Raw genomic sequence first — 15,611 nt, forward strand, 5'->3', positions numbered from 1 at the left:
TGCAGAGGGATAGGAGATGGAATCCCCAATGTGCGTTTTGCGTCAGCTTCTCAGGCTCCTAGGTTGTACAGTTAAGTATACTTTGTCTTTATGCCTCATGTGTGATCAGTCTCTGGAGAAACTACTCAAAACATTTTGGGGATCCATTTTCTTCTGTTATTCTTGTTAAAAAGGAGAAATATATTTTTTTTCATTTTCACAGATCAACATTGTAAAATTCTGTGATGTGGGTTCAAGGTTGGTCACCACACATCTAAATAAATTCCTTGAGGGGTCTAGTTTTCAAAATGATGTCACTTGTGGGGGATTTCCATTGTTTGGACACACACATCAGGGGCTCTCCAAACGCAACATGACACCAGAAGACCATTACATCAAACGCTGTTCGAAAACATCACCCCTTCCTTTATGAGCCCTGCCGTGCTCTCAAACAGTACTTTTCCCCCGTATGTGGGGGATGAAAAATTGTCCAACAAATTGTGGATTCCATTTTCTCCTGTTACCCTTGTGAAAATGAAAAAAAGGGGATCAATGTGCCCTCCTCAGGTCTAGATACAATCCATGAGGGGTCTAGTTTCCAAAATGGGGACACTTGTGGGGGTTTCCACTGTTTTGACAAATCACCGGCTCTTCAAACGTGACATGGAGTCTGATAATGGCGCTCCTTCCCTTCGAAGCCAAACCGTGTGCCCAAACAGTAGTTTTCCCCCACATATGGGGTATCGGCACACTCAGGAAAAATTGCACAATAACTTGTGGCATCCATTTTCTTCTGTTACTTTTGTCTAAATAAAAAAATTGGGGTTAAAATAACATTTTTGTGGAAAAATTTTATTTTTTTTATTTTCACTGCTCAACGTAATAATTTTCTGTGAAGCATCTGGGTGTTTAAGGTGCTCACCACACATCCAGATAAGTTTCTTGAGGGGTCTGGTTTCCAAAATGGTGTCGCTTGTGGGGGTTTCTATTGTTTAGTCACATTAGTGGATTTGTTCACTTTCGAATCCAGTCAATTAAAACATAACCTTTATTGATCCCACCATTGGGGAAGAAACGCGTAGGGAGCTTCTGTCTATTTTTCCCCTTATCAGTGGGGGTGTCCACTACAGGATCCACTTGGGGCCTGTCCTTGTTAGGACAGGAGTAACACTGGGGCACGACAGGGAGTGTAGGGGAATACTTTACATTAACACTGGTTTTCCCATATCTCAGCCCCCCATGAGTGGAACGTCTCTCCAGCAGGATACGCCCTGATGCTGGAATGCTATATCTAATACCAATGGTGAGACCAAACCATTTTTTATTGAGCACTGGTTCACATGAGCACTTTTTTGTAGTGTTTTTGTGTGTTATGTCCTTTTAATGGTTCATTAAAGGTTATGTTTTAATTGACTTTATGTGGGATACTCTCTAGGCTGTGTGCAACATTTGACCCCTGAGGGTTTTTTTGGAATAGTGTCAATAAGCTCACACTATAGCTGAGTGCACACTTTCGAATCCAGACAATTTTGCTTTCAAAAAGTCAAACGGTGCTCCTTCCCTTCTAAGCTATCCCATGTGATCAAACAGTAGTTTTCTCCAACATATGAGATATCGGCATATTTAGGAGAAATTGCACAATAAGCATGGGTGGAATGGGGCATTGCTAAATCGTGAAAATTTACACCACTTTCGTGGCATAAATCTTACCAAAATCTATCTACTCTGGCCCCTGGCTGGATATCAATGGATATCTTTGGATATCAATCTGTCTTTACTTTGTGCTAACCTGGTATCAGAGAATTTGAAAGATATAGTGGACAGGAAAAGGAAAGTAACCACAAAACCAGGCAATGTATAATTTGTATGTTATCATATAAATGCATAGTTCTCCATAAGAGCTGTAGGCACAAAACTATAGGTGATTTTTTTTTTCAATTGAGGCCATTTTGAAATTTTCTTCATTTTTTATTTTTGGCTGGTGCTGCACAACAACATTGGCAGCAATACCTGTCGTGCCAACAAAGCTGGTTAGGTGTCGCTGCCACATTGCAGCGCTATACAACTGAATTGGGTCGCGTTCCAACCTTGATGGTGCTGCGACCACAACAAGCAAGTCACAAGAAGTCCAATTGCACCTGATATTTTTTTTTTACATAATTGCAGCAGACCCTTTTTCACCCTTACTCCCTTGTAACATAGTAACATAGTTAGTAAGGCCGAAAAAAGACATTAGTCCATCCAGTTCAGCCTATAAAATTCTGTCAGAATAAATCCCCAGATCTACCTCCTGCTAAAGAACCTAACAATAACTGTAAGATACAATATTGTTATGCTCCAGGAAGACATCCAGGTCTCTCTTGAACCCTTCAAAAAACAGAAGCCGCGGAGACACCATCACATGTTTCTCAATGCAAGCAATGACTAGCCAGGTCTTTCACCGGGAAGGAACAACCACGGGAAGGGCAGTCTCCAATGAAGGAAACCACCTATGCCAAAACATGGTATCCATCCACAGACAGCTGTTTCAGGGTATTGCCCCTCATCAGTGTGGAGTAGGAAACTGGCTAGTAGGAGCAATGCCTAGTAAAAGACTATGAAAAAATGAGGATGATTGACCTCATGCAGATCAACATCCGACACTGCGGAGACACCATCACGTGTTTCTCAACGCAGTGATTCTAGAGCACTGCCCCCATCCCTTATGGGAAATATGTAAAACATGCAAAAACAGAAGCCGCGGAGACACCATCACATGTTTCTCAACGCAAGCAATGACTAGCCAGGTCTTTCACCGGGAAGGAACAACCACGGGAAGGGCAGTCTCCAATGAAGGAAACCACCTATGCCAAAACATGGTATCCATCCACAGACAGCTGTTTCGGGGTATTGCCCCTCATCAGTGTGGAGTAGGAAACTGGCTAGTAGGAGCAATGCCTAGTAAAAGACTATGAAAAAATGAGGATGATTGACCTCATGGAGATCAACATCCGACACTGCGGAGACACCATCACGTGTTTCTCAACGCAGTGATTCTAGAGCACTGCCCCCATCCCTTATGGGAAATATGTAAAACATGCAAAAACAGAAGCCGCGGAGACACCATCACATGTTTCTCAACGCAAGCAATGACTAGCCAGGTCTTTCACCGGGAAGGAACAACCACGGGAAGGGCAGTCTCCAATGAAGGAAACCACCTATGATGAGAAACATGTGATGGTGTCTCCGCGGCTTCTGTTTTTTGCATGTTTTACATATTTCCCATAAGGGATGGGGGCAGTGCTCTAGAATCACTGCGTTGAGAAACACGTGATGGTGTCTCCGCAGTGTCGGATGTTGATCTCCATGAGGTCAATCATCCTCATTTTTTTCATAGTCTTTTACTAGGCATTGCTCCTACTAGCCAGTTTCCTACTCCACACTGATGAGGGGCAATACCCCAAAACAGCTGTCTGTGGATGGATACCATGTTTTGGCATAGGTGGTTTCCTTCATTGGAGACTGCCCTTCCCGTGGTTGTTCCTTCCCGGTGAAAGACCTGGCTAGTCATTGCTTGCGTTGAGAAACATGTGATGGTGTCTCTGCGGCTTCTGTTTTTTGCATGTTTTACATATTTCCCATAAGGGATGGGGGCAGTGCTCTAGAATCACTGCGTTGAGAAACACGTGATGGTGTCTCCGCAGTGTCGGATGTTGATCTCCATGAGGTCAATCATCCTCATTTTTTTCATAGTCTTTTACTAGGCATTGCTCCTACTAGCCAGTTTCCTACTCCACACTGATGAGGGGCAATACCCCGAAACAGCTGTCTGTGGATGGATACCATGTTTTGGCATAGGTGGTTTCCTTCATTGGAGACTGCCCTTCCCGTGGTTGTTCCTTCCCGGTGAAAGACCTGGCTAGTCATTGCTTGCGTTGAGAAACATGTGATGGTGTCTCCGCGGCTTCTGTTTTTTGCATGTTTTACATATTTCCCATAAGGGATGGGGGCAGTGCTCTAGAATCACTGCGTTGAGAAACACGTGATGGTGTCTCCGCAGTGTCGGATGTTGATCTCCATGAGGTCAATCATCCTCATTTTTTCATAGTCTTTTACTAGGCATTGCTCCTACTAGCCAGTTTCTTACTCCACACTGATGAGGGGCAATACCCCGAAACAGCTGTCTGTGGATGGATACCATGTTTTGGCATAGGTGGTTTCCTTCATTGGAGACTGCCCTTCCCGTGGTTGTTCCTTCCCGATGAAAGACCTGGCTAGTCATTGCTTGCCTTGAGAAACATGTGATGGTGTCTCTGCGGCTTCTGTTTTTTGCATGTTTTACATATTTCCCATAAGGGATGGGGGCAGTGCTCTAGAATCACTGCGTTAAGAAACACGTGATGGTGTCTCCGCAGTGTCGGATGTTGATCTCCATGAGGTCACTCATCCTCATTTTTTTCATAGTCTTTTACTAGGCATTGCTCCTACTAGCCAGTTTCCTACTCCACACTGATGAGGGGCAATACCCCGAAACAGCTGTCTGTGGATGGATACCATGTTTTGGCATAGGTGGTTTCCTTCATTGGAGACTGCCCTTCCCGTGGTTGTTCCTTCCCGGTGAAAGACCTGGCTAGTCATTGCTTGCGTTGAGAAACATGTGATGGTGTCTCCGCGGCTTCTGTTTTTTGCATGTTTTACATATTTCCCATAAGGGATGGGGGCAGTGCTCTAGAATCACTGCGTTGAGAAACACGTGATGGTGTCTCCGCAGTGTCGGATGTTGATCTCCATGAGGTCAATCATCCTCATTTTTTCATAGTCTTTTACTAGGCATTGCTCCTACTAGCCAGTTTCTTACTCCACACTGATGAGGGGCAATACCCCGAAACAGCTGTCTGTGGATGGATACCATGTTTTGGCATAGGTGGTTTCCTTCATTGGAGACTGCCCTTCCCGTGGTTGTTCCTTCCCGATGAAAGACCTGGCTAGTCATTGCTTGCCTTGAGAAACATGTGATGGTGTCTCTGCGGCTTCTGTTTTTTGCATGTTTTACATATTTCCCATAAGGGATGGGGGCAGTGCTCTAGAATCACTGCGTTAAGAAACACGTGATGGTGTCTCCGCAGTGTCGGATGTTGATCTCCATGAGGTCAATCATCCTCATTTTTTTCATAGTCTTTTACTAGGCATTGCTCCTACTAGCCAGTTTCCTACTCCACACTGATGAGGGGCAATACCCCGAAACAGCTGTCTGTGGATGGATACCATGTTTTGGCATAGGTGGTTTCCTTCATTGGAGACTGCCCTTCCCGTGGTTGTTCCTTCCCGGTGAAAGACCTGGCTAGTCATTGCTTGCGTTGAGAAACATGTGATGGTGTCTCCGCGGCTTCTGTTTTTTGCATGTTTTACATATTTCCCATAAGGGATGGGGGCAGTGCTCTAGAATCACTGCGTTGAGAAACACGTGATGGTGTCTCCGCAGTGTCGGATGTTGATCTCCATGAGGTCAATCATCCTCATTTTTTCATAGTCTTTTACTAGGCATTGCTCCTACTAGCCAGTTTCTTACTCCACACTGATGAGGGGCAATACCCCGAAACAGCTGTCTGTGGATGGATACCATGTTTTGGCATAGGTGGTTTCCTTCATTGGAGACTGCCCTTCCCGTGGTTGTTCCTTCCCGATGAAAGACCTGGCTAGTCATTGCTTGCCTTGAGAAACATGTGATGGTGTCTCTGCGGCTTCTGTTTTTTGCATGTTTTACATATTTCCCATAAGGGATGGGGGCAGTGCTCTAGAATCACTGCGTTAAGAAACACGTGATGGTGTCTCCGCAGTGTCGGATGTTGATCTCCATGAGGTCAATCATCCTCATTTTTTCTCTTGAACCCTTCGACTGAGTTCGCCATCACCACCTCCTCAGGCAGGGAATTCCAGATTCTCACTGCCCTAACAGTGAAGAATCCTCTTCTATGTTGGTGGAAAAACCTTTTCTCCTCCAGACGCAGAGAATGCCCCCTTGTGACCGTCACCTTCCTTGGTATAAACAGATCCTCGGAGAGATATTTGTATTGTCCCCTTATATACTTATACATGGTTATTAGATCGCCCCTCAGTCGTCTTTTTTCTAGACTAAATAATCCTAATTTTGCTAATCTCTCTGGGTATTGTAGTTCCCCCCATCCCCCTTATTAATTTTGTTGCCCTCCTTTGTACCCGCTCTAGTTCCATTATATCCTTCCTGAGCACCGGTGCCCAAAACTGTACACAGTACTCCATGTGCGGTCTAACCAGGGATTTGTACAGAGGCAGTATAATGCTCTCATCATGTGTATCCAGACCTCTTTTAATGCACCCCATAATCTTGTTTGCCTTGGCAGCCGCTGCCTGGCACTGGCTGCTCCAGGTAAGTTTATAATTAACTAGGATCCCCAAGTCCTCCTCCATGTCAGATTTACCCAGTGGTTTACCGTGCAGTGTGTAATGGTGATATTGATTCCTTCTTCCCATGTGTATAACCTTACATTTATAAACTGCATCTGCCACCTTTCGGCCCAAGTTCCCAACTTATCCAGATCCATCTGTAGCAGAATACTATCTTCTCTTGTATTGACTGCTTTACATAGTTTTGTATCATCTGCAAATATTGATATTTTACTATGCAAACCTTCTACCAGATCGTTAATAAATATGTTGAAGAGAATAGGTCCCAACACCGACCCCTGCAGTGTAGTGTGCTGGGATGTAGCAACGATACCTAGCGAACTTTGGTTAAGCAACAGGTGTCTCTGCCAAAGTCACTGTGCAGCTCCAGCCCATCGTGTCATTTAAAAAATATTGCAAACATAAATCTTCCCTATCCCAGAGGATTTAAGTCAATACCTTTTGTTGCAATGTACAATCTTATACAATGGTTTTTTTTTCTAAATCTAGGCCATGCCAGGCAAAGCAGGGTATTGAGAGGTCTACGGAAATGAAGGCAAGACCTGAACTCCCAACTCCTCTGAGCAGCAGTGAAGACAGCACAGGTAGCTGGTCACAACTTGTGAATGATGAGGAAAACCTAGAGGACACAAGCAGTTCTCTTCAGCTAAGTGAACGATCCACAAGGTAAGAATAGCAGCATTCAACATTCCATGTTTTATGTTATAAAACTTTTATATATGGGCAGTGCAAATAATATTTCTAAAATTAAATATACTCAGAAATATATTCTACTTTAGAGACAAGTCTTCTCTTGTTCCCCTACTTAGGAAACATGCTGGGGTTCAGGCACTAAAGGCAGACATTACATGCTGGATACAATTTTCATCCATTTTTTTGGTCTTTGTCAGATCAGCAGCAGAGGCTTCTAAGGCTATGTGCACACGGTGCGGATTCACCCTCAGATTTTGCACAATCCGCAGGTAAATCCGCAGGTCAGAAGACCTGCGGATTAGCCTGCGGTTTATCACCTCCACAATGGAGGAGATGGCAAACCGCAGCGGAATCCGCAGAAAAGAATGACATGTCAATTCTTTCTGTGGATTTGAAACCGCAGGCAAAACCACACGGAAAAATCCGCACTGTCTGCACAGCGGTTTCAATTTTCCATAGGCTAGAATGGTACTGTACATCACCTGCAATTCTGCTGCGGATCCGCTGGGCCAAATCCGCTGCGGATCCGCAGCAGAATCCGCATCGTGTGCACATAGCCTAATGGAACCAGCAATTTATATGTGTTAAAAGTGGTAGAACTACTAGACTAAGGCCGGGGTCACACTGCGTTATGGCAGTCCGTTTCGTGTACACCCTTAGGGCTCATTCCCACTTGCGATGAAATTGGACAAATGCAATACGATTAAAAATCGGATTGCTTTCGGACCAATGTTATTCTATCATTGTGTGTTCATCTGCATTTTTTTTCCAGCTCGGATTGGAGCACGTTCGGACTGGAAAAAACTTGCAGCATACTGCGATTGTAATCGGAATTCGTATCATACCCCGCAATAGAAATCAATGGGTGTCAGAAAAAAATCCCACAGCACTCGGACCATGTGAGGGCTGTCCGATTTCTACACACCAATCTTCTTTGAAAAGCTGGCAATTAATCTGCCGCATCTAGTAATATCACAGCGTGACAGGTTACAAAAGAATAGATAGAATAGATATATGCACATAGGATGGATAGATGTCAGTGAAACACACATATGTACAGTATATGTATATATATATTAAATAGATATTAAATAGATGGATAGAAGTAAAGCCGGTAATTCAGCAGCCACTTACTGTAAAATCACAGCAGGAGCCGACAGGATAGAATAGTTGGATTACATACAGTAAATACACATAGAATAGATAGATATATAGATGTCACCGACATATACAATTAGTATAGTGTGTGTGCAGCTTACTGTGCATGTATTCAATTAATAAAAGATTATGTTTCTGAAAAAAATGGTGTGGGCTCCCGCGTAATTTTCTAAACCAGCAGTGGGAAAGCCAATGGCTGGAGGAAGATGTTTATAACCTGGGAAGGGGGTAATATCTATGGAGCTTTCCAGACTATTAATATCAGCTCACAACTGTATACTTAGCCTTTACTGGCTATTAAAATGGGGGACCCCCCAAAAAAATGACGTAGGGTCCCCCTATAATTAATAACCAGCAAAGGCTATGCAGACAGCTGTGGGCTGATATTGATAGCCTAGGAAGGGGCCATGGATACTGCCTCCCTGAATAAAAACATCAGCTCTCAGCCACTGCAGAAAAGGCTCATCTCTAAGATGTGCCAATTCCGGCACTTAGCTTGCTCTTCCCATTTGCCCTGTAGCAGTGGCAAGTGGGGTGATAGTTGTGGGAGTTGATGTCACCTTTGTATTGTCAAGCAATATCAAGCCCAGAAGTTAGTAATGGAGAGGCATAAATAAGACACCCCCATTACTAACCCCATAGTCATATTGTATAAACACACACACACACAGAATAAGTCCTTTAATTAAAAGAAAGCCACAGATCCTTTAATAAATCTTAATTAAATGATACTTACGACCTCGCCCGTTCCCCCGATACCATTGTCTTCTGCAAAAGAGTTAAAACAAACAACAATATTCCTTACCTTTCCGCAGAGAACATGATAATTCATTTGTCCCACGTTGGATCTAGTTCTGCTACATCTAGATGGCAGGCTGCATGGTTGCATGATGCGACAATACAGCCTGTCATTAGCAGAGACACTGAGCAGCGTGTGCTCAGTGTCTCCCTGTGAACTCCTATTCCCTGTCTCACCACGAGCGTGAGAAAGTTCTCATGCTTGCAGTGCCGACATACAGATCCTGGGAGTTCACTGTCAATGAACTCACTTCACGTATCTGACATCAGCAGGAGCGTTGTGGGTAAATATGATATGCTAGGTGTGAAAAATCAGATTATACTCACATGAAAAACACATGACAATTGTATTACACTTTTTTGACTTTGCAGGAACAATATAGGACCAATTTTAAAATCACTAGTGTGTCTCCTGCTTAAGGTTAAATTCGGGCCAATTATGCTAATCACACTCTGGTCAGAGTTTGATCAGAGTGTGATCATAGTGTGATCTGATTTTTTTTGTATGTGGAGAAGATGTAAAAAAAAAAAAAAAAAATCTTCTCTATTCTGTCAGTCCGTGAAAGTCGTACAGCACTCTGATGTCATCCAATTGCGGTCTGATTTTTTTGACGACCCATTGACTTGCATGGCCGAATGCAATCCATCTTACGGATGCAAAATGTGCATGCTGTGATTTTTTTCATCTATCATACTTGGACCAAGGGAAAAATCGGACATGTAGATGACCCCAAAGTGCGAGTGCAATCCGGTGTTTTGTCAGATCGCACTTGGACTGAACATACGGTCGAGCCCTCATCCTTTAGCCAGAAAGATTGCATGGCAGATAGACAAGTGTGTAAAGTATTTGATTACCATCACTGAGCTGTGCTGCTTTCATGGCTGTGATCTATGTGCCTTCCTGAAATAGCTCAGGTGACAGAACGGGTAAGCAATGAAACCTTCAATTGGAGGTATCATTATAGAATATAATAGCTATTATCACAGTGCACATTTTTACAACTTCACGGCAGGTTTATTCTTCCTTGGGTCACAATAGATTTATTTTAGGAAAAAGAATAAATAGAATAAAATAAGGTAGAAGCCAAAAGCAGATTTTTGCCAGAAATCTTTGTGTCTGTTCATTTCTTACAGTAATGGCAAAAGCAGCACAAGGAGCAGTATAGGCGCTGTAGATCTAGACGCATTCCTGGAGATGGTTCCCCTTGGCACTACTCCCGATATGTAAGTAGAAATTAAACTACCGGGTTTTAGTAAACTTTATTAATGTTCATTCCTTTTGATAATTTATATGTACTGTACATGGGAATAGTAATTCTTGATTAAGGGTATAATTTTGAGTTAGATTCATCTAATATATAAAGCTCAATGTGTGTGTATGTATGTACAGTTGTGGCCAAAAGTATTGACACCCCTGCAATTCTGTCAGATAATACTCAGTTTCTTCCTGAAAATGATTGCAAACACAAATTCTTTGGTATTATTATCTTCATTTAATTTGTCTTAAATGAAAAAACACAAAAAGAATTGTCCTAAAGCCAAATTAGATATAATTCCACACCAAACATAAAAAAGAGGGTGGACAAAAGTATTGGCACTGTGCGAAAAATCATGTGATGCTTCTCTAATTTGTGTAATTAACAGCACCTGTAACTTACCTGTGGCACCTAACAGGTGTTGGCAATAACTAAATCACACTTGCAGCCAGTTGACATGGACTAAAGTTGACTCAACCTCTGTCCTGTGTCCTTGTGTGTACCACATTGAGCATGGAGAAAAGAAAGAAGACCAAAGAACTGTCTGAGGACTTGAGAAACCAAATTGTGAGGAAGCATGAGCAATCTCAAGGCTACAAGTCCATCTCCAAAGACCTGAATGTTCCTGTGTCTACCGTGCGCAGTGTCATCAAGAAGTTTAAAGCCCATGGTACTGTGGCTAACCTCCCTAGATGTGGACGGAAAAAAAAAATTGACAAGAGATTTCAACGCAAGATTGTGCGGATGTTGGATAAAGAACCTCGACTAACATCCAAACAAGTTCAAGCTGCCCTGCAGTCCAAGGGTACAACAGTGTCAACCCATACTATCCGTCGGCGTCTGAGTGAAAAGGGACTGTATGGTAGGAGACCCAGGAAGACCCCACTTCTTACCCTGAGACATAAAAAAGCCAGGCTGGAGTTTGCCAAAACTCACCTGAACAAGCCTAAAACGTTTTGGAAGAATGTTCTCTGGTCAGATGAGACAAAAGTAGAGCTTTTTGGGCAAAGGCATCAACATAGAGTTTACAGGAGAAAAAAAGAGGCAGTCAAAGAAAAGAACACGGTCCCTACAGTCAAACATGGCGGAGGTTCCCTGATGTTTTGGGGTTGCTTTGCTGCCACTGGCACTGGACTGCTTGACCGTGTGCATGGCATTATGAAGTCTGAAGACTACCAACAAATTTTGCAGCATAATGTAGGGCCCAGTGTGAGAAAGCTGGGTCTCCCTCAGAGGTCATGGGTCTTCCAGCAGGACAATGACCCAAAACACACTTCAAAAAGCACTAGAAAATGGTTTGAGAGAAAGCACTGGAGACTTCTAAGGTAGCCAGCAATGAGTCCAGACCTGAATCCCATAGAACACCTGTGGAGAGATCTAAAAATGGCAGTTTGGAGAAGGCACCCTTCAAATATCAGGGACCTGGAGCAGTTTGCCAAAGAAGAATGGTCTAAAATTTCAGCAGAGCATTGTAAGAAACTCATTGATGGTTACTGGAAGCGGTTGGTCGCAGTTATTTTGGCTAAAGGTTGTGCAACCAAGTATTAGGCTGAGGGTGCCAATACTTTTGTCTGGCCCATTTTGGGAGTTTTGTGTGAAATGATCAATGTTTTGCTTTTTGCTTCATTCTCTTTTGTGATTTTTCATTTAAGACAAATTAAATGAAGATAATAATACCAAAGAATTTGTGTTTGCAATCATTTTCAGGAAGAAACTGAGTATTATCTGACAGAATTGTAGGGGTGTCAATACTTTTGGCCACAACTGTATATCACTGGTGTAACATGGGCCCAAGAGGAAATAGGGCCGCTTCTACCTTCAAATCACCAAGCAGCTTCTGTCACAGACACAAATAAGGTCCCATATACTGTTCTTATGTAGGCACCCTCTTCCATACGTGTTCGCCACTGTGCTATGCAACTGCCTGACAGTGTTATATGGGCACCTTGCGGCAATGGTTTTTGGGGGTTGTACTGTATGGTTACCTGAACACTCAATGCTTGCATTATTTAGGTACTTTATGGTACAACTAGCTGAAGAGCCCGGCGCTGCCCAGGCATAGTAACTAACTGTGGTTAGTTATAGTCCCATGCCCATATACCCATCATACATATCCTCCATCCCATAGTCGAGTGCCCATATACCCATCACACATCCTCCATCCCATACTCCCGTGCCCATATACCCATCATACATATTCGCCATCCCATAGTCGAGTGCCCATATACCCATCACAAATCCTTTATCTCATAGTCCCGTGCCCGTATACCCATCATACATATCCACCATCCCATAGTCCCGTGCCCATATTCCCGTCATACATCCTCCATCCCATAGTCCCGTGCCCATATACCCATTATGACATCATCGTCACCATGGCAACCATAGTGACAGCATCTTCGCCATTGCAACCTATTATGACATTAGCGTCGCCATGGCAACCATTATCACATCATAACGAGGGGCGGGGCTTGATACACACACTTTTTCTCCATTATGTAGATAGGGGCAAAATTGTTTGGTGAATTGGAACACACGGGGTTAAAATTTCGCCTCACAACATAGCCTATGACGCTCTCGAGGTCCAGACGTGTGACTGTGCCAAATTTTGTGGCTGTAGCTGCGACGGTGCGGATGCCAATCCCGGACACACACACACACACACACACACACTTTTTTATTATGGGGAAGTGGAGATATAATTCACTGCATTGGCCACCATCCAATATAGGGTTGGTCCAGGGGCATAACTACAACGGGTGCAGGGGTTGCAGTTGCGCTCGAGCCCTGGAGCCTAAGGGGTCCCAAAAGGTCAGAACTATTAAAGATTCGTAACAGTTGGGGACCTGTTGGAGATTTTGTACTGGGGCCCCCTCACTATAAGTTACACCATTGGATTGGTCCTGATTAGAGATGAGCGGACCTGTGGATGTTCGGGTTCGACCAAACCTTTAGGCCAGGGTCCCACTACAGAATCACATTCATGCGAGAGCATCAGATGCAATATGCTAATGACACACGGCTCCAGCTCTGCTGCAAGCGGGAGTCGTGTGTCAGTGCTTGTGCTCCGTTCCTCTCACATCAGAGAATCGGAGCACAGCTTTGGAGGAGATGGAGAAACTAAATTCTCCATGTCCTCTCCTGCCGGCGTTGGCAGGAATCACACTGCACTCAGGAGACATCCGAGTGCAGTGCGATGTTTCACACACACCCAAAGACATATGGGTGCATGCAATTGCAGCATACTGCTTTTTTTTTTCCTGTCCGATCACAGACTGCGGCGACCCAACAACCTCTGACCGGCACACCCTCCAACCCACTAGTACTATCTTGATGGGTGAAGGTCGGTCAGAACTTTATTAACAATTTTAATTCAACCATTAGAAAGGCACTTAGATTTAATTAACCACGCTTGCCGCCAAATGCCCTGTTGCATATTCACAGGCAAGTCAGCTGACGAGCCGTACCCATGTGTCCTTTCTTTCTTTACCGCTGTGACTATAGTTCTAGAAATTAAACAAAATTCGACATTAAAATACAACCATTAACCAGGGAAGGAGGGCGGGACAAGCACCTCCGGGAACCGAACAGTGGGGGAAGCGGAGGCCCTACAATGTAACAACCACCCCCCCCCACACCCCTGACAAGCTAGTTGGTGGGAGGGCAGCAGCATGCTATTAACCCTAAGGGATTGAGAGCAGGGCACCACAGTCAGAGACACCCTTGTTATGATTGAGTCACCGAGGAGGAAAAAACAAAACACAAGCTCAGCCCAGAAAATCAGAGAGGTTGGAAACTAGCGGATTGCAGAACCCTAATCCTATCACACAACTAGCAGTAGCCATGGAGTGTTCCTACGGTGATCCTAGACACCTCGTCACAGCCGGAGATCTACATAAGCCTAAAAAGAGAAAAGGGAAAAACTGACTGCCCCAGAGCAGACCCCAAAGCAATAGGCAGCCCCCAACATATAATGACGGTGAAGCAAGATGAAAACACTAACACAGATAGAAATATAGGTTGAGCAAGTGATGGGGCCCAAACTAACTAAAAAGGACAGGATAGAAAAGCTGCTGTCTGCAATCCGAGAAAACCCTGCTAAAAATATTACCAACACAACTGATAAGCAAAAAGGACCCTGAAGTCACTAGACTTCAAACCCTATATCAGCACTCAGAATATTCTGGAAGCAGAGCAAAAGAGAACACTGATCAAGGAAAAAGAATCCAGCACACCCCAGGCCGGGGATGGCTGAGCTCAAAAAACAAGAGAAACAAAACAAAACTAAAAAGTTCAATAGCAGAGCAAAAACTTATATTTGGGAAGCAGGAATCAGACTGGTCTCCAAGAATCCAGCAGAGAAATCACCAGCGACTCAGAAGGGCGTCGGCTGCCTTATATCCAGTCAGAAGTTCCCGTTACCAAGTCACCATCCACCTGATCAAGTGTTTGGTAATCAGCCTCACTACCTTCCTTCACCAGAAGAGGGAGATCCTCGGACACAAAAGATGAATGAACAGATGAGCTCACAACACACCCTCCTTATACAGTACAGTGCCTGCAAGTCCGATCAAAGCAGGAAAAAAAAACACAAATGAGAACTGGACAATTAATTGCAAGTGGGAGCGAGCCCTTAGTTCGATTCGGGTACCAGAACACTACCCGAGCCCCATAGGAGTCAATGGAGACCCAAACTTTGGTATGGTAAAATGGTTGTAGTAAGAGCTAGGGGTCGATCTCTTTCTCGGGTCTGCTCATCTCTAGTCCTGGCAAATTTCAACTCTAGTATCACTCTGCTTGGAACTAATGGAACGAAGATGTGAGTCAGACTTTACATCTCATGGCTGAAAATGAGTTTCCTACTATATTCTCTATCACAATTTAAGTAGTAAGGACCGAGGGGAATAATTGGTAAATTTCATCTAATCCATGGATGAGAATATATATTAATCCCTTTATTACATACGTCTTAAACATATTGCTCAGCCACGGCTCCTGAGATCAGCACTTGTGGGACCAGACTGTAGCTGAGCATGTATTGGAAAATTAGAGCTTTTCTAGTGCTCTGTTATTTCAGCTTTATTTATGTAGCCACTAAGAACCTCTATAAGTGGCACTTACAAGCTGGTATTTTCACTAACCACGCTAGTCATTCTCACTTCAAGGAAAGTAAGTATACCAGATTATAAAAGAAATTACAGTTGTGAGACCTGGTCATATGAAATCTCTACAAATGACATCTAATGACTGTGTTCAGGGCTATGTTCTTTAATAATTACAATTTAACGCAGTCACCTAATTTAA

The 15,611-nt window shown here is 43.7% G+C and overlaps 1 protein-coding gene across 1 annotated transcript in view; it reads left to right on the forward strand.

Moving 5' to 3' along the window:
* The window catches only part of SPHKAP (SPHK1 interactor, AKAP domain containing), a 411,513-nt gene that overhangs the window by 377,591 nt on the left and 18,311 nt on the right, over nt 1–15,611 (forward strand). Inside the window, exons 8-9 of the mRNA XM_073581316.1 lie at nt 6,892–7,068; nt 10,186–10,275. Of these exons, the coding sequence (XP_073437417.1) occupies nt 6,892–7,068; nt 10,186–10,275 (267 nt within the window). The remainder of the gene's footprint in view (nt 1–6,891; nt 7,069–10,185; nt 10,276–15,611) is intronic.

Source organism: Dendrobates tinctorius, unplaced genomic scaffold (genome assembly GCF_039654945.1).
Source record: "Dendrobates tinctorius isolate UK_male_01 unplaced genomic scaffold, ASM3965494v1 ptg000069l, whole genome shotgun sequence".
NCBI classification, from domain to species: Eukaryota; Metazoa; Chordata; class Amphibia; order Anura; family Dendrobatidae; genus Dendrobates; species Dendrobates tinctorius.